Genomic DNA, 25,676 nt, shown 5'->3' on the forward strand with positions numbered 1-25,676 from the left:
ACAGGTGGCACATTTAACAGAAGATAACTGCCTGACCTCTAACAGATGGCAATAGAATACACACCCCTGGCCACATCTTGTATTTGCAACCTAAGACAAAGCAGGAATATAAAAAGGAAAGGAAAAAGAACCAAGACTGTGACCATGTTCACAGGGGTCTGAGGAGGAGGGAAGGGATGAGGATCTGACTCCATGTTTCAGAAGGCTTGATTTATTATTTTATTATATGTTATATTAAAACTATACTAAAAGAATTTCATCAGAAGGCTAGCTAAGAATAGCAAAAGAAAGAAGGAATAAAAAAGGCTTGTGGCTTGGGCTCTGTCTGAGCCAGCTGACTGTGATTGGCCATTAATTAGAAACAACCACATGAGACCAATCACAGATGCACCTGTTGCATTCCACAGCAGCAGATAATCATTGTTTACATTTTGTTCCTGAGGCCTCTCAGCTTCTCAGGAGGAAAAATCCTAAGGAAGGGATTTTTCAGAAAATATAACCCAAAAAAACAAAGGCAAAATTAATTGCAGGACAAAAGAGCTGGCTCTTATCTCTGCAGATAGATGTGCTAACAGGAAACCCGGTTCTGTGGAATGCCTCTACTGATGGCAGCAAGGAGGAAAAAGCCCTTAAAACCACTGTGGCCCTTGCCTGAAGGCTCCCAGCCTCCCCTCTACTGCTTCCAGGCTTGAGAGAACGCTTTCTCCGAACTATTAACGTAATAAATGAATTCACTGAATTTAAGAATAGTATAATTATCTTTATTATTATGCAAGCAAGAGTAAGCAAGGTTCAGCGCTGGGCGGCCAGGAGTCCCCGCTCCTCTTAGGCGTGCACCTTTCCCCCCTTAAAGTTCGCTTTTTATTGTCTCTTTCTTCCGGATCCCTGGATGACGTGCTCTGTCTTCCGTGCTTGCTCCTCCGGCTGCTAGGGGGTCTTTTTCTGCCTTTGGTGGTTGTGGGATGAAGGCCCCAAGTCTTCCTCTTTGGCCGCTTTCCTTATAAGGCATATCTATTGTAACGGATAGCCCTGTTCACTAAATCCCGATATAGACAACCATTTGATTGCAATTGAGAAATACATGGTCAGCCGTATGATTGTGATTAAGAAATACGTGGTCAACCATGTGATTAAGAAATATATAATCGCATAACGTAAAAATAATATATATATATCAAGTTACTATTGTTTGCTGAATTCAACCATGTATTGCGCAAATACTAACCATGCGAAAGGCTAAGGCTTTAGGAACTAAAAAGAGCTAGCCGAGAAACAGAAACCAGCCGAACACCACCCCATATAAGGAAGGCAAGAGCTCCAAGGTCAAGAGTACAGGCCTGAGGAAGACCTCAAGCCTTCATCCAGCAACCACCAGAGGGTAGAAGACAACCCCCGAGCAACAACTGGAGCATGCGCCAAGGGAAGAACACGTCTACGGAAGTGGACTAGTATAAAAAGGGGACTTGTGAGATACTGGGCACGGCAGTTGGTGGAGTTGGACTCCCCTGTCGCCCAGCGCTGCTTTGCTTATTACCTATGCTTGCTGTAATTAATAAATTCCAATTGGGCAACTTAACTCGTTGCTGAGTTCCATTTATAACATCTATAAGTCTAAATTCTACAAGCTAAGCAATTCTTGCAAGGTTAATAATTGTTACCATATGTGACAGTATCTAGTTACAGAGGGTCTCCTATACCTATAAGGGGGGTTTGTAAACAAAGCAAATCTTACGAAGTTAAAGGTTTTACCATATGTGACTGCACATAGGTATACATTATATCCTGCTAAACAAGAGCTGTTAAGCGATTGTTTTATAATTTAAATTATCTAGCTATTAATGAACAAACGTATTGCTACTTATTACATTAACTTCTGGAAATGGGGAGTGAGAGGCCCGGTGTTTCTGCTGCGGGGTGTTTCAGCGCCCCAGGCCGCTTCGTGAGGCGCTCCCAAGGCGGGCCGTGATCAGGACTACATCTCCCGTCATCCTCCGCGCGCCGCCGCCATCTCGGCACCGACCGCCGGGCCGGGCCGGCTTCCCCGCTCTCCTCGGGCCCCGCCGCAGTCCCCGCTCCCTGCCATGAGCTGGGACGGCGCTGGCGAGGAAGTCCGGCTCCTCCTGGACCTGTGAGTGCCGCCCCGACACCGACACGCTGCCGCCTGCCCGCCCTGCGAGGGGCTCCGGGAGGGGGGCAGGCCTTGGGCGGCGGTGCTGGAGCGGCCGCAGCGAGTGCGGGGCGGGCAGGGCCCGGCGGCGCTCGGGAGCTGCGGGAGAGGTGGCGGGGATCGTCAGAGGTGCCCCCTCGAGAGGAGTGACAGGGCCTGACAGGGGTGACGAGGTTTAGCAGGATGTGACACTTGACAGATCCGGGTGTGCAGGGACGGCTGAGGATCCCTGCCTTCGCCTTGCCCCAGAGAATCCACTGAATGGTGTTTTGCTATGAGTTTTTATCCATGTTCATACAGAAATTGGCTAGAAAACAGATTTTCTTACACAATTTGAAGTATTAGAAAGCAGGCATTCTTTATTGCATAACTGGATGCATTTGGAGGATTTTTTCCTCTAAGTGAGTATATTGTGACACGTTACAAGATGTCTATTCCATAGTGCTCTATAGACACTCTACAAGTGTCTATTCCATAGGTATTCTTTAAAGCATGCTTGCTGGCTAATACATAAACATCACTACCCTAGAACTCATTTTCATACATCCACATCTCACTGGAAGTCCTGTTAAATACAAAGCTGTTTTTCGTGTCAGGTACATACAGGCAATGTGTGTATTTGTGATTGTGATGTGTGGAGATTGACAATGGGACAGTTATAAAGATGAATTCTAATAAATAACTGAGGAAAGTAAAGCATGGAAGAAGCCTTTGAATCTGTCCTTTGTTCACAATTAACTTTTATAAGCCTTAAGTTGATTTGAATTAAAGCTTTAAGATGTTGTTTTTGACAGGAACTTTCTGCTTGTAGGTAAGCCATAAAGAGTTTTGCAATCATAACCTTTTGAAGTATAATTTTAGAATATTGCTTGTAGTAAGGATCTTTGAAACTATAGCTTTAGAATATATAAAAAGGAAGCATGCTTATCTCACACCTTAACAAAACAGTGAAAAGCAGCTTGAGAAAAGAAGATGAACATCAACTCAAGGGTTTATAGTTTCGACCAAGGGAAGCTGGACATCACTGTTATGGGATTTATAGTCCTTGCAATTAGAAGTTGGACTCACATCTGGAAGCTGGAGCCCACCAGCTGGGATACTCTTTTCAGGATGTACATCCTGAGAAGACTAAATCACAATAGTGTACAGAATTGTGATGTAAAAATTGGGAATAGAAACTGCTGAGAAAGCTGATGAGTACCCCTATAAATGCCTGTAACTATCGGTGAGCAGTTGGAGGGAAAACTTCCCCCACTGTACCCAGCACTGTATTGCTCATACTTTACCATATTAATTAATAAATTGATTGCTGCTAGAATATTGGCCTAGTCAAGCTTCTCATTTATAACATTGTGGTCCTAGTGGGTCTGAAGGGGTCTCTGGTGGTCACCAAGTGTCCCCAGTATTGCAAAGGGTGACTTTGCCTTGAACTTTTCTGGGGACATGCACAGTTGCTTCTTGTTACATATCTTCTGCACAAAAGCCACTATATTACATATTGTCTGTTTACCCACTGGTTGCAGCTACATTTAGCATCCTGTGTGTCTTCTTTTTTATTATTTTCTGTGATTTGCTGGTTGGTCTTTAAGCTTGGCCTTGCAACTCTGAAGAGGAACTGAGTATTTCTATTCTCTGCATTATCTATCTATGTCAAATTCCTTTGTGTTCTGGAGGGAGTTAGAAACTGCACAGGAATAAAATATTTCATTTGAAAGATAAAAGAAGAATATGTAGCAAAGAGTACAGTTAGATTGTTATTTGTACCTTAAAGCACTCCTGATAAGATTAGAGTTGCCATGGTGTAGCCAATAAATGTTTTATAGTTTTCTATAAAGTAGAATTACTGTGAAAACTTTTATCATTTAAATGATTAATTGTGTAAACTGCAGGTCAGTATTGTGCTATCAAAATAGTAAACAGCTTTTTGAAAAGAAGGTGACTTATCTTAACCATTCAAGGTAAATTTAATATGCCATTGTAAGAGTTGGCATAGCTCAAATTGATTTCAATGTATCTGGGTTGGGTTTGGAGAATTTTCTCTAGATTTGAACTAAGCAGTTGGTTTGGATTTAGAGGTCCCTTTTGGAGGTGCATTAGTGAGACAAGCCCCTGCTTTCTGCTCACCATGTTGCACAGATCCTGCCTGTGAGCAGGTTCACAACTGTGGTCTTCAGAGATGATAATAAATGATGGGTTTATTATCTTTGATGAGATATTTCTTTAGGAGGTAAACAACTATTCATAATTTCTGCAGTCTAGTAGAGGAATGTTGTATATAGGTAAAGTGTTTAATCTCTAAACAAAGAATGTGGATGGTGTAACCTATATGTCCTGAGACAGAGCTTGGTACAGGCTTCTCTGTTGAGCAGTCAGGAGTTCATCCAGCAGTCACTGAGGTTCTTGCACATCTCTGCAGGAATGAGTTAAAGGTGGTCCTGGTGTCTGCAGGCAAGGCCCAGGTTCTGCTTGAAATGTCTCCTCCATTCAGTGTCCTTGCAGTGACCTGCTAGAGGTGATTGTCCTACACTGTATGAACTCCAGTGCATTTTTAAAATGTGCTTCCATGCTGGAAATCTTGCTTCTTTCCTGCCTTAAGTCTGTGCTACCCTTCAGATTATAAAGCATTAATATTTTGACGTCCTTGAAGTTATTATTTGGTGTGAGTTTTATTTCCTGCAGTTTGGTGGCATTCTGATGCCAGACAAAGTTTTGTTGCAAATCCAGTTACCTGTAGGGACTCCAGAGCTGTGGTTATATGCTGAATTAAATTTGGCATTACTCCAGGCTGCTGCTGCCCCCTGCACTCAGCCACTTGTCCTGGCAGTGTTGTTGCTGTGTCCTCAGAGTTCAAGTCAAGGCGATTTTCATTCAGATCAGACAATTCACAGCTCACACTGCAACTGCAAATTCCAGAGACAGCTTGAGGAAGGCACAGAAGGAAATGGTTGAGGGGCTGAGTTTTTGCTTTCTGCTGCTTAGGGAACAGTTCACAGAAGGATCAGCTTGACCCCAAAGGGCAACAGCTGAATCAGTGATAACATGGAACAGCTGGAAATGGTAAGGTGTGAGGGAACCATAGCTGAGTGCAGAAGATGACAAAATATGGATTGGTTGTTCTAGTTCTACCATGTAATGCCTCTTTTTGACTGTATTGTCACTTTCTTTTATTTCAGATGCCTTCAGTGTTTGACAAAGAACCTTTCCAGATACTCTGCAGATATTAAGTCATTGCCACCCAATATAAAGGATAAACTGATCAAATTAATGAGTAGGCAAGGGCAAATAACTGATGAAAATATCAGTGAGGTAAGAATCCATACTGTCTGTTTTGGGAGAGGAAAGCAGCCTCTCCTGCACACCAGTCTGTTCCTGAGTGATGTGTGTTTCAAGATACGCATGCATAATTTATTATATATATATTATATTATATAAAGGATTTCAGCAGCTTGTTAGAGTTCTTTTGGTAGAACTCTATTGACACTAAGCACACAATCCCCATATAATTAATTTAAATTTTGATTCCTTGAAATATAATGATGGCAGAGCTAGGAATCAATAGTTCAAATTATCCCGTCCCTTTTGCACGCTGATGTGTGTCAGTGTTTCAGTATGACACCAGTTAAAGACATTTCTTCAGCTGTAAATTCAGGGGCACATGTGTTTTGTATCTGTTTACTGTTATCTTGTTCAGCCTCAAAGGGAGGCGTGAGAATTGAAGGAAGCCAAAGTTGGCCTTGGTGAAACAGAAAATTAACAACTCCCTGTGCATTCCTGTTTAGACCTGGAACTCAAGAGACAAATATTCTCAGTTTCTCAAAGTCATGAGAAAGAGCCAAGAGTAGAGGCAGAAGCAATGTGGAAAACTTACAAACAGAACAATTTAGCTTCAGATAAAATGATTTTGTGCTTACACAAATTAAGTGTTTGAGTGAAAATCAAGTTCTTTGGAAAAATTGACTGCACAAAATCTGGTTTAGGCTAGCTTTTCAGTAAGGAATAATTTCAAAACATCATAATAGATGATATAATTAAAGCCATGTGATTGTGTGTATGAATGCACAAAATCCATCAGGATATTTTTAGCCTGGAAATAAACTAGAGACCTTGATTTACAGATATTTCTGCTGTCTCTTTCTAAAGTCTCCTCTGTATTTGTCTTCATTCAGCAGTTCATCAGTGCCTTCTCTTGGAGCCTATTTTCCATGTGACCCTAGGAAATTCTGCTCTGGTTCTTTTTTCATGTGTTTTCCTTTCTCTGTTCTTGCAATTTTCTGCAATTATATCCTTTGTTGTCATCATTTTCCCTGGGCATATTATACCTTAGCTTTCTTTGCTAGCTGTATCCCATTTATTCATATCCTTCATGTCTTTCCTCTGTTTTTCAAGGGTATTTTTAAAGAATTTTGCTTGAAGTTAAATTTCAGTTGAAATTGTTAATCTGAACTTTTGTGTGTACTTCTGTTTAATCTCTCACCTTTGTGTTCTTGTCCAAATTTGTGTTACCATGCATTTTTCCCCCCCTTACTCCGCTTTTTGCTTGGACCAGCCATCCACATGCAAGCCAAACTCCTTATTCTAAATCCCTTTTACCATAAAGTTTTATAAAGTCATTCAGCAAGTGACCACAAAATATAAACCTGTATTTTTAAATGTCTTTTTTTTGTGTGCTGCATCCAGACAAACCTTTATCTATCTCAAAATCTTATATACTTGCAAAACAGCCAATTTGCCTTGCAGTGTCTTTATTGTACATGGTTAGAGTGAACAACAGGAGGAATAGGCCTTTAACAGCTGTGCTGTTATCTTTGCTAGTTTATGGAAATTTATATTTCTGTCCCTGGGAGTTAAGGATGGGAGTGACAAGCTGAAGGGAGTATCTGGCTGTTGTTACTAAAATCTCTTGCCTTCCGCTGCTTTGGGTCTAACTTTTATAGATGTTCTCTTGGGAAAGATTTCCAAAAATTCCAGTCTGGGTCTTGTGGGAGTGAAAGATCCCATTTAATGAGGATTTGGTATCTCTTCATGGTATGGTAATGAGGGTGCCTGTTTGTGAGCAAAAGGGTGTGTATGGGTGAAAAAATACTTTGGGGGGAAATTCCTTCTAAATATCACTCTTCTCTGTTATGCAGGTTGAAGTTTTGATCAAAGTCAGTATTTTTTGTTTTTCATTGCAGATTTCTGCCTCAAAGTTTTGCTTGCAAGTGTGAGGGCATTGTCCTGGGTACACATGTAGCAAGTGAACCACCAAGATTGTATTTCCATTGTTTAAGTGGCAGTATTAATGTGTTCCTGTTCCATATGTCACAGAAACAGTTTGTGCTGTAGGAGCTGAACTGTTGCACAAATGGACCAGATTTTCTTTGGGTTTTAGTTCCTGGGACTGGTAACCCTGTCACAGACATATTTTATGAAAAATCCTTTTGCTAGGATCTTTTCTCCTGAGAAGCTGAGAGGCCTCAGAAATGAAATGTAAACATTGATTATCTGCTGCTATGGAATGCAACAGGTGCATCTGTGATTGGTCTCATGTTGTTTTTAATTAATGGCCAATCACAGTTCAGCTGTGTCACACTCTGGTCAGTCACAAGATTTTATTATCATCCCATTCCTTTCTATTCTTTTGCTAGCTTTCTAATGAAATCCTTTCTTCTATTATTTTAGTATAGTCTTTGTGTATAATTTCCTTTTAATATAATATAAATCATTAAATAATAAATCAGCCTTCTGAAATATGGAGTCAAGATTCTCATCTCTTCCCTCATCCTGGAACCCCTGTGAACACCACCACAGTAACCCCATCCTCTACTGCAAACTTGGATGTGATGTGTAATATTCCAAGTATTTGCTGTAAAAATGCACATGTTTGATGGCACAGCAGAGATTGACTGAACTGTGGGTTTTTATTTCAGGTGTTGCACCCTGCTGTGGAGTCTCTGGACCTCCGAGACTGTGATATTTCAGACAATGCATTATTGCAGCTTTATAACTGCAAGCAGCTGAAAAAAATCAACTTAAATTCTTGCAAGGAGAACAGATTTGGAATTACTTCAGAAGGTGTGTTATCTGCGCACAGATAACTGGGATCTTATTGCTGCCTTATTTTTCTTGTTAGAGTGGAATAAATTGCAAAGAATATTTCTAGGGTAAATATTGCTTAAAAAAGAAATCCCCAGTGCTACCCCAGTACTAATTAAAAGTCTCTCCAGTGGTGTGAATTTCAGGCCTAGAGCACTAATTATCTTAGGAGAGAGCTATCAGGTGATAGATAGCTAGATTTCTGCTAAAACCATGCTATGCTCAACATGTTTTCCACTTTATCTTAATTATTTCTTCCTCAAAACCTGTTCAGAGCCTTTGGACTCAGCATGGTGGCTATGTTAGAGAGTGAATAACTCTTTCAAGTGTTGTTTCTTTGGCAGGAGTCATAGCACTGGCCTTGTCCTGTCCCTACCTGCGTGAAGCCTCTTTCAAAAGGTGCTGTGATCTAACTGACAGTGGAGTTCTGGCTCTGGCACTCAACTGCCAATTCCTGCAAATAGTCAACTTGGGCAGCTGCTCAGGCATCATGGATGCATCTCTGCAGGCACTGGGAGCAAACTGCAAATTTCTTCACAGTGTGGACTTCTCATCTACTCAGGTAGCTACAGTGGCACTTGGCCAATTGACTTCTGTTTGTTTCTTTTTTGAGCTTGTCATGATAAAGTTCAAAGGGGATTGTTGTACCTTTACTCTTGACAAGATTTAGGACCATAGTTTATTTCTAATTTCTGCCTCTTAAGGAAAAGGAAAGGTATATTTTGCTTAGTAGTGACAGGAAAAATACATGTTTTGGTATTAGAGCATGTATGGTGGACTAGAGATAAACTTTTGTTAAAATCTACCTTGGAGGTTTTTTTAGCATATTATTTAGTACAATAATTTTCTTAAGTTGTAAAGTAACCCAAAATATTCAATTTAAAGCAAGTAGTATCTTGGACAGATTATTGGCTGCTTTCATTTACAACAAACTAAAATAGTCTAGGATGTCAAACAATACAAGCCCCTAGTAGGAGTAAACACTCCATAATTAAATGATATTTTAGGAGTGATTGTGCTTGTCAGAGTTATATTATAGAGTCAACACTGAAAGAATGACATTTTAAGTGTCAGAAATGGCAGGGAAGAAGATTTAACAACAGTGTTTAGCATGAGGAGGGGGAGACAAGCTGCAAAAGCAATCCTGTAACATATTTCATAATTACAGGGAGATAATGAAGCGAGGGAAAGGTTTTTTGCAGTAAGTGTAGCGTTCAGTTGACACTGATGGTGAGTAATTATGTTGAATGTGAGTCCAGTACTGAGCATTCACAATGAAATGTCAGTCTGGAAATCATGTAGGAGGTTCTTATTTTAGATGCTATTCTTCTTTTCATTTTTCCAGAAGTAGGGTATCAAAAAAGTCTTAATATTTCATTTGGTATTTTTTATTTGTTGCCATTTTAACTCTTATTTCTCCAGACTTACTTCATTGCTTTATTTCCTTGCCTCTCTTCCTTTATGGAAAATAGCTGTTTCCCTGTGTGTATTTTAAATGAGGTAAAAGCTTCTTCAGAAACTACTGTTTACACTTTTTTTAAAACTTTTCTGCTATGATTACTTTTTTCCCCAACCCAAATTGGACTAGGTAGAGCAGAAATGGTTTTTAAACCTGTAAATTTCAAGTGCTATGCTCTGACCATATTAGTGTACCTACTGTTAAATGAGAGAAGGAAGCTGCAGAAATAACAGTTACACAGTTGGAAGTATCCTTGCAGAAAGCCAGGCTGGATCAGGTGGCAGGAAGATGAAACAGTATTTAATAGAGTGAAAAAACCCACCTTGGATAATTTTCTCTACTAGTTTAGCTGGGAGGAAAATACTGTAGCATTAAGTGTGTTCACTGACTGCAGGGAGTGAATAAATTAATATGATTTTTGCATCTAAATAGCTGTGCTTGAAAAAGTTGAGCTTTAATGCATTGTGGTTTTTCCCTCAGGTAACAGATGATGGCGTTGTAGCACTAGTGAGTGGAAGATGTTCAAAGAATTTAAAGGTAACTGACTTAACCTAATAACAAAGGGCTGAACAAAAGAAAATACCTGCATTTAAAAAGTATAATTACTATTATCAACAGCATTACTTAGGAGGGAGGGTTTTTACTGACTGACTTTAATTTCTGTCCTCTTTCAAGATCCTAGGAGTTTATGAATTGGAAAGACTTTGCAATAAGACAATGGCTTTTTTTCTTTTATCCTACACTCTCCAAAGTATATTTTACCAAATCCTAATTTCACTAGATTTGATGGTCTTTTTTCCACATTTCTTCTTATATGTTATATTTATTGATAGGTAAGGCAATTCAGAGGCAGGGAAAAAAGTTGGTAATAACCTGTTTTATTCTGCTTTTCATCTTTTTCTCGCATGTACAAGAGGCAGTAGTTGTACAGCTACAGAGGAATTAAGAAAAGAGCAGGGTTTAGTCTGATCTTGAACAAGTTCTCTGATTTCTTTTAGGAGCCATGTAGATAAATAGAAATACCAGAAACTTCAGCAGAGGCTGTTTTGGGAAAATTTGGGAAACACCAGAATTTAGTTTGGGTTCTGTTCTCCTGGACAACCAATTGGTAGGAGAATGTCATAGTCAAAGTGATGGGACTCAAACACCATGGAATCTCCTTGAAGAGTTTACTCAGATGTCTGGAGTGCTGTGTGTGTGTTGGGAAAATTCACCTTTGATGTTGGAAAAGATCAAAGTTTCACAGATATGTATGCTTGGTAGAAAGCTCTCTGAATGTAGAACCTGAGAACAGAATAGAGATGGAAGCAAGTTTTGAAATAGAAGAAAAATGGATGTCTAAATTGAAAATTATTGAGCCAGTCATATATGTTACTGGACAGCTAAGAAAGCAAAAGTTAAGTCTAGCTGGAAGGAGGTTTTATGGCTAGAGCAAAGGATATGTTGACCACAAACAAAAAAGATGTTTTTACCAAGCAGAAATAGGTCTTAGGAAAAGAGGAAAGATACCATAGGTAAACAAACATGCCAGTGTGGCAAGGAGAAAAAAGATGTAAGAATTTTCCACTGCAAGAAAACAGAAAAATAGCTTAAAGCTTAAACTGTAACATACTAGCTCATGTGGCTGGATAGGAATGACTGTAATAGGGTAATGATTGTCACTGTAGGACACAGAACAACACAATGCGGACTCGCTGCTCTTTCCAAGGTAAAAAGGGACTTGTTATTTTCTGACTCCAATATTTATAGATTTTCAAAAGTGACAGTGGATTGGAGGGTGAAAGTGCCACCTCTCCAACGGCCCTGGACAAACCAACAGTCCATCAAATTTCTCCTCCTCCATAAAAGAAGGGAAAACAATGAATTATTTACATAAAGTTTGTGAGAAAGTTCATTACAAGAATGTAAACATCAGAAGGCTTAGAACATCTTAAAAAATCAGGGTGGCAAATGATAGTAATTGTGATAGGCTATAGGTAATAGTAAAGATATTGTGAATGATGCTGATTGGTTGTTATGTATTAAGATGCTCAGCAAAGAAGAATATATCATGCATTGTAACCAGAACTAAAGTGGCTTCAGGCTTGCCTATAAGCTGTAGCTGGCAGCTGTAGGTTCTGTATTACCCACAACCTGAGACTGCTGTAACATCTCCTATACAATAAACAGCATTTTGAAGAGCTGCCTGGAGTCCCATATCTCTCACCTCAGGCTCTTACACTTTGTTTTTAGTTTAGACTCTTTACAGAAAAGCTGTCTTATTTTTCCTTAGGGTGTTTTCCTGCTCTGTACAGGACCATATATGAGGTCAGTGTACAGAGGTCATAATTCCTTCTGGTTGGGGATCTCTGAAATGGGTTGGGCAAAGGAAAGCTTTGCCTCCAAAACTTTGGCTGCTCTGACAGGCTTTGACAGGAATGAATGTTTGTCATTCCTGTTTTCCTAACAGGAGATCCACATGGAGCGCTGTGTGAATCTGACAGACATTGCTGTGGAAGCCGTCCTTACTTGTTGTCCCAAGATACACATTTTCCTGTTCCATGGATGCCCACTGATAACAGGTAGGTCTCATCACAAGAAGATAATTACTTGCTAATCAAGTGCTTTCTGAAAAGCACACTGTACTCCATAAGTAATCCCAAACAAATAATAACTTACTGGATAAAATAATCATCGTACACTGAGATTTTCAAAGCAAGGTGACAGTTTTGCTTTGAAATGTGGCAGCAGCCTTCAGAGAGGTGATTTTTTTTTGTTTGCTTGGAAATCATGGGGTTTTTTTCCCCATCAACATGCTGATGAAGACCCAAAGACTTCAGAAAAATATTAGCATCTTAAACCCCTACTCTATTCCAAAAGTGTGGAACAGCATCCATTCAAGAAATAGTGGAATGGAGTAGGACAGCCTGTGAGTGTTTTAACTTCTGTTGGTTGGTGATGCTTTACAGTTAGGTGATTGGAAAAAGAACTAAGAGGGTTTGGATTCCTGTAGATGTGTCTGAAGTGTGGTATTGTGACAGCAAAAGTAGTATAGAGATGTAGAATTCCTTTACTGTGTTGTGTGCCTAGTCCAAATACCACCTTTGTATTCCGAATGAGTAACAAGAAATTCCTTTGTTCTTTTTCAGATCGGTCCCGAGATGCTTTAGAGCAACTCATCGTATCAAACAAAATCAAGCAACTAACATGGACTGTTTACTGATTATTTATCCTGTACATGTGAGTGTCAGGTTTACAGGTGGAGAGCTCCTTCAGTAAACAAGCACCTTGGAGAACTAGCTGGTGACTTTTGTTCCAGCAGGTTGCATCCCTCCTGCTTCCCACTGGAGGTCTCCATTGCCATTCCAGTCCTTGCCCGTGAGCCTGGGCTTCCTCATTGACTTTCCTTGGGGCCCTGTCTGTCTTTGCATTGATCATACTTCATTAAGAGGAAAGTTAAACTATTATTAATATTACAGGGCTGTTGCACAGGCTTCCTGAAGTGCTGGATTTGGCTGCTACTTAGCATCCATTAGCAATTTAGCCACAAACCCAGTTTAGGTAAGTGTGTGTTCTGAGTTTGTATTCTGGGATGGTACTTAAAATTAAAAGTACCCAGTTCAAATCTAACATTGACACACAGCAGTGTCTGTGAAGTTGGGAGTTGAATCTAACAAAAATCAGCAGCCAGAACTGGTGAATGGAGGTGGCATTAACAGTGAGACAAATGTACTTGCAGTAGTAACAAAGAATCTCCTTTCACCCTGTACTTCTGCTAGGTCTGGAGTAAGAAACATAGATTTCTTTCTTCTGATGTTACTGATGCTGCAGGTTTCTGTTCTTACTTACCATCAAATACTTGCTGGATTTTTACACATCCTGAAGTACAGCCTGTGAATGTGTAAACATAAACTTGCTTTGGAATTGTTATGGTGACTTTACAAATTTCAGAGTAGTAGCTGTGACCAAGAAACAGGATTTTATACATGGGCAAATATTTAATTTGCCCTGGCTTTTGCCTGTTTCTACATGAAAATCCTTTTAGGGAACAAAACACTGGTACTTAGAAGCATATCTGTGAGTGAAATAGGACCAAATGGAGTGTCTGAGCACATAAATCTCAGGATGGTGTTCTGCTGCATGCAGTTCATTACATATCCAGTGGCCCCCAGAAGCTGAAAATATAAATAAATTTATTGTTCAGTTATAGTAATATTAAAAAATAATTTTTGAACTGTAGAGTGAGTTTATTACATGATGGAGCAGTGCTCTCATCACAATTGTAAGTCATGTTCCTTGGCTTTTTTAAACCAGCATAACCTCTAGTCAGAGTTCTAAGATTTCTGCATTTAGCTCCTTAATGCCAGCCATTTTAGCTTTATAGGGGCATGGAGCACACTGGGTTCATCCTCTGGATCTGGAAGTAGAAGGGTTGAGCTACAGTGGTCTAACATGGATTTGATGACATCTGGAAACGTAGAGTTTAGGCAACCATAAGGAATATGTTTACTTTAGCATTTAACTCTTGTCATAGCCACACCTAAGTGTTGCAGAAATAAACCAGTCTTCTGTTAATCTATTTAAAGTTCAGGTCTAATTGCATGGAAGGTAATTTTTGTTGCCAATATTAAATAATATTATGATGTCTGACAATCTTTGTTCTTCTGTTGATTATATGGTTTATGAAAGTGGAAGACTATTTAGAAAAGTTGTTCAGGTGTCAGTAAAAGCGTATTTTTCCAGGACCAGCACCTAAATCCCTTACTCTTGTTGCATGGCTCAGCCCAGTGATGAATATTTTCCTGTGATCCCTGTGGGTGTAACTGCACCAGTACAAACCATTGGTACAAGGAGTTGATTTTGCTACAGTAGCCACAAGCATCTGGCAGCTGTCACTGCAGCAAATCCTTGCACCAGATAGAGGCCTAATAACCAAATCCACGAGGTTTTATTTATTTTTTAATTTTTTTTTTCTGAGGAGTAGTTTATTGTTATGCCCTGTGGAATCCCTGGGATCAATCAGGACCCATCATTCCTTTGAACTCTTGGACAATAAATCTGTGTTGCACTATTTTTGATAGTGAATCATACAGCTGTTTAGGCAGCTCTGTGAAACAATGCTATTGCTAACCTCAGTGGCCAAGTTGTCCTTTTTCTTCTTGCTAATATGACCTTGGGTTTGTCACTTGTTGAAGGCAATTGCAGTTTATATTGTCTTTAAGTGTGCCTGTAGATTTACCATCTTCCCCTACAGCCTCTCCTCAATGTGCAACTTAGTGGTGCATCCTCACCCGGTGCTTAAAAAGCTGTTCAACACTGCAACGAGGTAACACTGTAATTTTAGGTTTATTTTTAAAGTTACTTTAAATCTTTCACCATTAGAGCTTATGTTTTTAGTATTTCCATAACACTACTGGAATGTTTTTTGATTCACAGTAATTTTCAACAAATGTTTACAGGCACTGGGTGAAGTGGGAGAAGAACCTCGTGGATGTGCTTGCCACTCCATATTCTCTATTGTTTGGACATTGTTGTTGTTGTGAGCCTTGCAGAATATTCACATATTGCTATGAAGATTAAAGTTCAGAAGTTGGCTGTTTGGATAGTTCTGAAAACTTGCTGGATTATAGAACCATGTATGTCTGACTAAGCTCCTAAACCTCCTACTTAATGAATCCCATGGTTTTCTGAGTGAGTACCACACACTATTTCACATTTGTAAGCTTTCACTACAGCACCTGGCACCACTGCACAGTGGGCTCTTGTGCAGTTATTAGCTCCCCATCACTGCTTGTTCAATGATTGACTGCTCAAGTTGACACTTCCTCTAAGACTGCTCTGAAAAGATTGGTTTCTTCTTCAAATGGCCACAGTTAGAGCATCTTACCTGAGGATCAGATTATTTTTGTTGTACCATGTTTGGCAGATGAAACTGGTTCTTAGTTGGCAGATAAAACTGAGAATGATTCTGGAGTTTGTCCAGCATCTCCTCAGGAGAAGAGCAAAATAATTCTATCAGACTTGCATTCCCTGTTTTTATTTCATTGCCCTCTGTTTGTCACAGAAGTAAAGACTTCATCCCTCAGCAGCTTCCCAAGGTGACAGATTACCTGGTTTACCCTTGCAAAGGGTAATGTAGGGAATGTAAATCATTTGACCCTACTCTCAAGGGAAGGAAGGTACCCCATAGCTGGTACTATTTATTCACTTTCCATTTATTACAGCTTTTACACTGGCTGGCAGTCAAGAAGCAGAGTTTAAATTTGGGTGCAACTCCTACATAATCACTCTGTCAGTTTCAAGGAAGAGGAAATTTTTATTACAGAGGGGAAGGGGGAGATTTAAATTAGTTACTTTGACATTCAGAAGAGACACCCAGAAAAAGAGCAAGGCACTTCAAGTTGAGCATAATATGAGCTAAAAATCTAGTGGAGAATTTTATGGAGGACAGCAATAGTTTTCTATATTTAGAAATTTTCTATAAATAAGTGCAGAAGCCTGTAGAAGCAATGCAGTAGTCCTTCAGCCACAGCCCTTTCCCCACAGCAGTATGCTGGACATCCAAAACACTTCACAGTAATGTCAGCAGGACACAAATACACATGGGAAACATCAAGCATGCAAACTCCTACATGTAAGTTGTCTGTAGATCTGCACTTCAGTGCAGGCCCCTTTGAATACAGTTTGCATGTAGCTTTTACATCAAACTGAGCAAAAGCCTCAGTGAGTATGATTGAAATCACTCCAGTGAAGGTACAGTAAGCTGCTTTAATTCCCATTTTCATGTTATATACCTGCAAAAAGCCAATCAAGTGAGACAAAATCCCATAGGAAGGCAGCTTCAAGAATCATCTAAGCTGTTTGAGGGCTGATAACTCCAGACAATACTTGATGTTAGCCCATAGTTTTCTTGTCTTGTAGACTCAGGCAGTGAATATTCTATAACTTTGTGCAGCTGGCTGTGAATGCTGTGGCTTAAAAACTGATGTCTGCCAGGGTCGCCAATCAGCACTTCAGTCTGGTGAATCCTGATGCACTTCTGCAGCCAGTGATGCAGACCATCAGCAAGTTGTTCATCATAAAACATATCTCCTAGAACTATGAGGTCCCAGTTGCCAGCCTCTGAATTAATTATGTTCTTAATGGTGATGGGGAAGGGATCCAGGTGGTTCAGTTCACAATTCAAGATCATTGCCATTCCTGCAACTGAAGAAAAGTCAAAGGAAAATTAAAGTTACATTTTAGGATTCTGCCATTCAGCCCTCTTATATATTTCTGTGATGAAATATTTCAGTTTCATCTCTTGAATGTTGTTGTTCACCCTATCTAGGGTGCTTCCACAGTTTTTATTATGAGTAAAAATCTAGCATGAAGTGATGAAATTTTATCCTCATTACACTATGACACAGGGAAGAAGTTTTCCTAGAATGGATACCAGTGGAAACCAATCATGGAATTGAAGTAGAATATAATAACTGCCTTAATCTATGGATATACTTCCTTCCTAACTAAATTATGCATAAACTGTATTCATAAGTCAATTATGGAAGGACAAAGCCTAGAGGAAAAAGGCAAAATGTAGGCCCTGATGTACATGAAAGCACAGGAAAATGCTGGGGTCCTACAGAGAAGCCAATTTGCTGTTTGTGCTTGGAGTTCTCATCCAAACCAGCTGTGGTGGTGTATGAGCAACACTTGGCAGAAAGTTTGCTGTTTGTTCTAAGGAGCTATGGAGAGACACCTGGGCCAAGAGAGGCCCAGCTTCCAGTACTGGCAAAACCTATTCCTCTTTTTAGCATTCTTAAAATTCTGTTTGGAACTTGAATTTCTCCAAAACAGAGCAAAGAAAAGTCTGTGTTAAAGGTGCTTTAAAAATGAGTAAGTATCTTTACACAGAGATGGAAAAAAGCCTTACTGGGGTCAATGTCATTGGCAAGGACTTGGGATGCACCACTCATCACAGCAGCTATGGCTGTTGCTCCACATCCACTTCCAAGATCCAGAACTGATCGCCCTTTAACCACGCGTGGATTATCTAAAATATACCTGAAAAAGAAAAGCTGTTAAAGCAGTGAACAAGATCAGGCAAATTTCTCAGATTTACAGTACACTGCATAAGAGTTTCTTGCCAAACATGTAATGAAGTGTGGTACCTTAATACTATTCCACATGTGCAGCTGCCATAAAACTCCTTATTTGTTTCAGATGATATAAAAATCAAGGACCATAATTTTTCTCTCTTAGTGTCCTCCCCCACCCACAAACAAAAAGAAATTCAGCCAAGTAAGCAACATTTTATGTCAATCAGCCCCTTCTCTGACAGGTGAGCTTATCTGTTAAGTAGACACAAACTGGTAAGTAGACACTTCTAGGTAAACAGAATTCATCAGAATCCATGAGAAATAGTGAAGTAAGGATTTGTAGAAATTAAAAGCAATCTGACTGAAAAAACATAGTATGTTCACAGTGAATATGGTGCCCACCCACCAATCTGAAACACTGCTTATGCAACTGCTTGGCAGAAGAGGATTTTCTCCTGTTTTTTTTTTTTTTTTTCCTGAGCCATGCAGATAAAGATGCAAATACTTTGAGACTGCTTAGTGTTGTTCCTGAGTAGCAATGAGAAAAAGACTAGAGTTGTGGTGAGCAGAAAGGCTATCTTCATCTAATTGCTGACGCCTGCCAAGAGAAATCCTGAAAAACCTCTGAGCTGGAAGTGGAGAACTGACACGAGGCAAATAGCAGTTATTGTTAAATACTATGAACCATATTGTAACTATTGCAGAGTGTTCAAAACTTTAACAACTGCCATGAAATTCAATTTGCTGCCAAGGGGAAAGGTGTCAGGGAGAAGAGTCCTGGGTGAAATGAATTACTGTAAACTGCCATAATTTTACTACCAATTTCCATAACTTCTTTTGAACTAGAAACAAGAAAGGATTCTACATTTGTGTTATCTTCTGACAGGGAGAGTGATGGCTGACTCTTCACAGGGGTCAGACAGAAATGTTAAGACTGGTGTGCATTGGGAATGGATGGATGGAAATGTCTGGGCCTGGAAGCACCAGCAGCAATGGCACCAAGAGGCTTAGTAAGGTTGTCCAGTGCAGGACATTTGTGTCCAGGCTCAGCAGCTCACATGTTTAACAGCATTCCCCCAAGGCCATCACTCCCCTAAGTACAGCCCCTAGTTTACCACCAGGACCAAGGACAGGCGTGGGATCTCCACAGAAGTGCTTTGTTTCTCCTTTCTAGGAGCCCCTCTGGGATTTGCCAGACTTTCCATTAGTAATTTGTGTAGGGTGTGATGTGGCCCTAATGCTGCAAATGCCTTGTTTCCAGCTGAGTGGTTCCTGAGTTGCTGCTGCTGGTTGGGTGACTCAGGACGGCTGGATGCTGCTGTGTCCCCTGGCACAGTGCACACAGTGTCTCTGCCCTCCTGGGTTAATGAGCAATCTTGAATTACACCAAGAGTAGTGTGAAATAGGAGATTTCTGATGCTGTGGAAATGCCAGCTCTGATAGGAGGACAGTTATGTGGGGGCAACCATATGTTTTTGTGCTCCCTTTTTAATCTTCCAATTTATGCAACTGGTTTCTGACATTTCTTAATACATCAAACCAGTGCCTAAACAGTAAGACAATAAAGTAGGGAAATGCCAGATAATTATTACTGCTACCCAAATATCCAAGTATATAAATTATAAGAAAATATAGAAATTAGCTAATCTATTTTATATACCCAATGTTTAGGAGCACTCTAGTTCATCTACATGGCATAATCAACTCTTAATTTAACAGTAAGACTCATCTTTTACCTGGTCAAAACTGCCTTCTTATTAATGCTTTCTTGCAGAAAAACAGTAACGCCCCAATTCAGATTCTTCCCTTTCATCTATGTGGGGACTCTCTGACAGCTTGTTCTCTGCTGTAAAAATTAAGATTTTTTTTTCTGCTGTTTAAATGAGAGATATGATTTCACAAAATAAAAGAACTCTAGTTCTTCTGAATCAGGAACATTTAAAGACATTTTGACAGTCAGCAGCCAAAATCAAATGTGCCTTCTGATGTGACTAAAAGCCACAAAAAGTCACGACAATAAGGCTGCTGAATCCTAGATGAGGAGAGTTATTCAGGCTAACCAACACTCCAAGTGCATCAGCATTAAACTACTTTTCTCAACAGAGGCACATCCACACTCCAACAAAAAACCCATACACTCACTTTATGAAAAAATAGCAATCCTCTTGTTTGGAGTGACAGAATTAAACACCTCACTAGGTTTTGATGGCATCTGCACAGCCCTTCATGGATCCAAATTCAGCCCCGTTGCCAGCACATGCATAGCCATGATTATAACAAATTCCTATTTAAAAGACACAAGTTATTTTGCACAACAGGTGCTGAACTTGCTGCCAGCCAGCAGGGACTGGGACACTCCAGTATAAGCAGAGAGGAGGATGAATAATGCACCCATAATAGGCAATCACACATCACTAAGAATTACCACAAACAGAGCCAGGTCTGACATCCTGGCACACTGCACTTATCAGCTGTGGTGAATTTTGCTGCATACCTGGAGAGGGCTTGTCCTCCTGGCCAGTAAATGGCCCAGAATGGGTCCCCATAAGGCCACAGGTCAGGTTTCTCTCTCCAGAACCTGCAGCGGGGGGTGAGCAGGCGCAGCCGGATCTCTGGCGTGAGGTGCCCGCTGTTGGTGACCTCAGTGTTCTCCTCCAGAAACGCTCTCACCTCGGGGGCCAGAGCCTTGCCTGAGCTCCAGTGGCAGCAGCGCTGCCAGCACACAGAGGGGCCTCCCCTCCTGCTCCTCCACACCTTGGCAAGGGTGTTCTGCCTGCTCGGGAGGAGGAGCCACCTCCAGCCACGGAAGGCCATGCTTCCCCAAGGAGAACAGCCTTCCTCAGGAGAACTCGGAGCACAGCTTATCTGAAGAAAGTTTGAAACAAACTCACAGGATGTTGTTGTTCATAGTGATGGATGACAATTGCTGAAAGGAGAAAAATGCTATGTCAGTGATGTTTCTTCTGTGACTTCAAGTCTTTAAGAAGAGGAGATCCCTGTGCTCTTGTGCCTTGCCCCTGCCCAGTCTTAAGTCTGAAAGAAGTGGTATTCAAGGAAGAAACTATCAAGAACCCATTCAGAAGAGTACTCTGAACTTATCCAGTGAGAAACAACCAGTTAGTGGAACAGCCAATAGAGCTAAAAATTGAATGTGCAACCTTTTAACATCTCTCTCCCTCTGCCCTGAAGACAGACACACAGCAACCTACTCCCATTTTGGGTTCTTCCACTGAATCTTCAGATTTTGCAGGGAGACTCTGGCATTGCAGGGCCTGTGGATACAGCAGTGGTTATCAGCAGGTTGTTTGAAGAGACACCATTAATTACCATTTTTATAATGGTGATGAATCCTTATACAAAAGCATTATTTTAAAGGCATTCCTCTCTCTCCTTAAGATTTATCAATCTACCAACTCCAAAATTGAGAGAAACACAAAAAAATCCTCAAAACTGATCTTAACCAGAGTAGTCCTAATTCATTGCATTTCAGCCAGTATTTTAAAGGATTGGTTAGTCTGGTGGTACAATAGTCTCATGTGGATGCTGTCAGTTGTAGAAGAAAGGAGACCTCCATCCCTGTAGCCCACTCTGAGACGCTATATAAACATGCTCCAAAGCTGTCTGAAGAGAGAAACTGAACCCAGCACATTTAAATTAATTTTTAAAAGGTGGACAAACATTTGGACTGGACAGCCTTCTCACACCACTCAAGGTGTGTAGTACACTTCACACAAACAGTGAAGAAGAATGAAAGATTGGTATGTCAGAGTTTAGATTCATTTATGAATCAAGAGCACGGGGAGTAGAGAGCCACAGTACTGCACTGAGATGCAAAGAAGAGCCTCTCAGGACTTCATCAGCAAACTTTCCTCACTTGCCTTCTTTTGTAGACCCTGGGCCTTTTCTGTGCTGATCCTGAGAGTACACTCAGCAAGAAGTGTCCTGAAGGGAGAGGAAATATTTTCCAGCCTCCCTGCTTAGATCTCCTTTACCCATCCATTAATATTTCCATATCCTTTTTCCTTCCTCACCTTACTCTCTAATTTCTTTTCAATAACTCGGACTTCCTTGCTTCAGGGCACAGCTTTTGAACCTCCCCTGAAACTGACGACCAGGGAAGCATTTCAGGCCTGTGCTTCCACAACAGCAAGACTGCAAGTAGAAACAAACAAGAAACTGAACTCGTTGTTTTGTAAATGTTTTCTCTCTTCTGCAGTGGTTTTCACAAACCAGCAGAATAATGCATGAAGAAAGACAACTTTCATCCCAGCCCCAGCAATTTTTCACAACAACAGAATCGTGGACAACTTCAAGCTGTGCAGGTTGTCCTTAAAACTGGACAAATGCACAACAGGAAGAATATGTCAGTGAAACAGTCTTAACACTTTTTAATTAATTAGATCAGATTTTCTTTATTTGTCTGTATCTTTAGAATAAAATTCATAGGTGTTTAACTGTATTTTTGTTGTGTGCTAGCCTCTGCTTTAAGTACTGGCTTTAGTTTCATTACTTACTCAAACGTTAAGCTGTGAACTTCACACTTCGCTTTTTAGGCTGATATTCCTACTAAATCTTGTTTAAATCATTGGCTAAAGGCTTTATGTTTCTATTACAAACAGATACACATGATCAAACATTTTGCATTTTTCCACACTGGAGAATGCCATTCAGCAGAGTCCATGTAATTAATGAATGCAATTAGCAAATGCCTTCCTTCTTGAAGGCAGATCTCTATAATTCTCATCTGCCTAAGGGAAGCATGATGTTAACTGCAATCAATTGGAGAGATGAGATAAATCTTGTCAGCAAATGCTGTATCCTGGCTTTTCTCCATGAATTTCTGCAAATTAGCAGGGCTGAGATCCTGTGGTGTTTATTTTGCATGGCCTGTCACGATGGTTACTGTCCTGAAATTAATTGTTGGTACAGAAACACCTGCCAAGAGCTCAGCATTCACGATGCCAAACTGAGCTTAAATGCTTAGTGAGGGAAGGCATCAGGATGGACATCCCTGTGTTGACTCTCCTGGCCCATCCATCTTACAGGGAATAAAACCAGGATGGATAACAGGATGGACATCCCTGTGTTTGACACTCCTGGCCCATCCATCTTACAGGGAATAAAACCAGGATGGATAACAGGATGGACATCCCTGTGTTTGACGCTCCTAGACTGTTCATCTTACAGGGAATGAAATGAGGCTGGATAACATGATGGATATCCCCGTGTTTGACACTGCTGGCCTGTCCATCTTACAGGGAATAAACCAGGATGGATAACAGCATGGATATCCCTGTGTTTAACACTCCTAACCTGTCTATTTTACATAGAATAAAATCAGGGTGGATAACCGGCATTTGACACTACTGCTTGTCTTACTCTTGAACCAGAAGACAAAACCTAGCAAAACACATAAGAAAAGCCTCACCTCCCCCCCCCCCCCCCCGATCAAAAAAGAAAAAAACCAAAACATCAATTTCTATGCAATTTAAGCTCTTTTTTTTTTTTTTCTCTTTTTCTTTTTTTCTTTTTCAGAAAGAGCCGTCCAAAGCCCAAGCGCCCATCCCCTCGGGGGATACCAGCCCTCCCCACACGCCGCCCGCGCCGCGGGCCGAGCGGAGCTGCCGGGGCCGCCGCGCCGCCCTCGCCGCTCTCCCGGCAAAGCAGCCACAGGCCTCGGCAGCACGGGCAGCTCCCGGCCGCGCCAGGGGGACAGCCGGGCCCGCTGCCCGGCCCGATCGGAGCTCCCGGCCCGCACGTACCTGCTGCTGCCGCCGCCGCTGTGCCGGGGCCGGGCCGGGCCGGGCCGCGCTCCCGCCCGCCCTTAAAGCGGCAGCACCGGAGCGCCCGGCCCCGCCGGCCCCGCGGCCTCCGCTGCAGGTCGGGCCGCTGCTCTTGGCCGTCCTGCCCCGCTCCCAGTCCTCAGCCCTGCTCGGTGCCTGGGCTCGCTCCGCTCCCGATGCGTTCGAGCGGCTTTTCTGAAAGACGTGCGTCAGTGCGAGCGAGCCCTGCGTTTAAAAACGCCGATAAAAATCCGCGCGGGAAAAGGAGCGATAACACACGGCCCAGCTGAGCGGCAGGGAAAACGAGGGCGGTTTTGCCCTTCGCACATCAGATCAAGGGCGCTGTCAATGCGGTGGGGGCGAGGGAAAGCTCTCCGGCCTCTCGGAGACAGCGGCAGCTCCCATAGGCAGCGCCCAGGGCCGGCTCTGCCTCTGGGGAGAGTGGGACCTCTCCCCGCTCCTCTGTTGTTCCATGTCCCGTTCGTATTTTTGCTTCTCCAAAGATCCCTTCTCTTCTCTCCCCAGACCCTCTCCGGTGTGCACAGGAGAGGGGCCTTCCCACCCTGTATTGTTGCTGTCCCTCAGGAGGGCACAGCTCGGTAAGGCAGGTAAGGCACACCTTCACTACAAACGCTGGTGTTTTCTCCGAGGCCTCGAAGTGGCCACGTTTTCACGTGGTAGTGACTGGGACTCATTGGTGTGGGACAAGGAACCAAACCCACATGCACCCCCTCCAATTCCCCAGGTTTTGAGTTTCACAGAGATGTCTCCAAACGGGCTCACCTCCCTCTGAGACCCCTGTGACTCTCCAACAGCTCCCACCTTGTCTCTGCTCCACCTCCCGTCCCATCTGCTGGGATTTAGGGAATACAAACCGCTTCTAAAGGTTCTCTACCTTCCCAGTGGGACAAAGTGTACCAAATTTCTCACTCTGCGTTTTTGAAAGGCTCCTGTGCATTGCCCGAGGTGATGATTCTGCAGCACTTGGGGTGCCAAGGGTTTAAACCGAGCGATTCCTGAGCCCAGCCAGGGTCTGCCCAAATCTCTGAGGTTACGAGGCCATCTAGTGATCTGCGAGCTTGTTACAGTCAAAATGTACTCTCCAGGGCCGGAAAGCTGCTTGTAAATCAGATCTCCCCTTTAAATGCGGGTGATGTGCAGCTTCCTGAGAGAAGGTGATCCCTCCGTGCTGGACTGTGGAGTGACCAGGACAGAAGCTGGTGTCCTCCTGCTACACGAAGGAGCCTGGAATCCACAGACATGTTCAACTACAGGGATACTTGCATGCCTTTTACTCTTCTGAAGCAGGACCCACACTCAGTCTTTTTAGAAATTCTATAAACGTGGACCTTTGTGGTTTATTTGGTGTGGACCAAAGAAATGATTTATTTAATGTGGACATTATTTCTTGGGGCCCCCAGGGGAACTGTGAAGTTTGAAAGGTCTTTTGGCAGGTCTTGCTGGTCCTCTCCAAGAAGGTAGATGTTGAAAACATGCATAGCACCCAAAATTGTGAATAAAACATGCAATATTTTGTGAAATAAAAATTGTGAATAAAACATTGCGCCCTCTAGATACTCACCACCATGCTAGGAATGAAGAAATCTAATGTTATCAACATCAGCTCAGGATGCCATGGAAGATATGGGGCCAGGATGCTGACAGGCGATGATACAGCTCTACCTTGCACATTTTATTTTGTGCCTGACATGGTTCTCAGGGAAGCTTTTACACTTAGATCACCAGCCTCTTTGATTGACATTTTAACAAGTACCTTCTCAGATCTGGTTTTTCTGAACTTTTGATAGATGGTTTTACTTGGTACTATGTGAACCTCAGTGAAGTCACTGCTGTCTGATACAGACTAACATCACACTTGAAAAGGCAGTTAAAAAGGATTGAATCATAAAACCACAGAGTGGCTCGTGTTGGAAGGGACCTTAAAGATCATCTAGTTGCAGCCTCTCAAAGAAGTTGTCTGGCAACTCCCAGCTGAGAGATTTCTCAGGTGAAAAAGGAGGGGTAAAGCCTTTGCTTCCCAGTAACACTGGCAGGGATGTTAGAACCAGAAAATTTTCTCATTTAACTACAAGTAATTAGTTTTAATTGTACAGATTCCTAGCATGACACAA

General features: G+C 41.7%; 2 protein-coding genes across 6 annotated transcripts; one reads left to right on the top strand and one right to left on the bottom strand.

The window, feature by feature from the left end:
* The first annotated feature begins 2,014 nt into the window (after positions 1-2,014).
* On the top strand, positions 2,015-15,295 carry AMN1 (antagonist of mitotic exit network 1 homolog). 3 transcript variants are annotated; one of them, XM_059472525.1, is made up of 8 exons: positions 2,015-2,128; positions 5,341-5,473; positions 8,077-8,221; positions 8,587-8,804; positions 10,182-10,238; positions 12,151-12,262; positions 12,830-12,920; positions 13,160-15,295. In XM_059472525.1, exons 1-7 carry the CDS (start codon positions 2,082-2,084, stop codon positions 12,901-12,903), a joined length of 786 nt encoding a protein of 261 aa, XP_059328508.1. In that variant the 5' UTR covers positions 2,015-2,081; the 3' UTR covers positions 12,904-12,920; positions 13,160-15,295. The 3 variants fall into 3 exon arrangements, with proteins under 3 accessions (XP_059328508.1, XP_059328507.1, XP_059328509.1); XM_059472526.1 differs by lacking the exon at positions 2,015-2,128 and adding exons at positions 2,496-2,763; positions 5,147-5,224 and having other exon boundaries at positions 12,830-15,295; XM_059472524.1 differs by having other exon boundaries at positions 12,830-15,295.
* A 550-nt stretch (positions 15,296-15,845) lies between these two features.
* ETFBKMT (electron transfer flavoprotein subunit beta lysine methyltransferase) lies at positions 15,846-23,779 on the bottom strand. 3 transcript variants are annotated; one of them, XM_059472522.1, is made up of 4 exons: positions 23,524-23,779; positions 20,256-20,687; positions 17,596-17,726; positions 15,846-16,886 (listed from the first exon to the last, which is right to left on the bottom strand). In XM_059472522.1, exons 2-4 carry the CDS (start codon positions 20,573-20,575, stop codon positions 16,522-16,524), a joined length of 816 nt encoding a protein of 271 aa, XP_059328505.1. In that variant the 5' UTR covers positions 20,576-20,687; positions 23,524-23,779; the 3' UTR covers positions 15,846-16,521. The 3 variants fall into 3 exon arrangements, with proteins under 3 accessions (XP_059328505.1, XP_059328506.1, XP_059328504.1); XM_059472523.1 differs by lacking the exon at positions 23,524-23,779 and adding an exon at positions 20,920-21,086; XM_059472521.1 differs by lacking the exon at positions 23,524-23,779 and adding an exon at positions 20,971-21,033.
* Between the last annotated feature and the right edge of the window lie 1,897 nt (positions 23,780-25,676).

Source organism: Ammospiza nelsoni, chromosome 5 (genome assembly GCF_027579445.1).
Source record: "Ammospiza nelsoni isolate bAmmNel1 chromosome 5, bAmmNel1.pri, whole genome shotgun sequence".
Lineage (NCBI taxonomy): Eukaryota > Metazoa > Chordata > Aves > Passeriformes > Passerellidae > Ammospiza > Ammospiza nelsoni.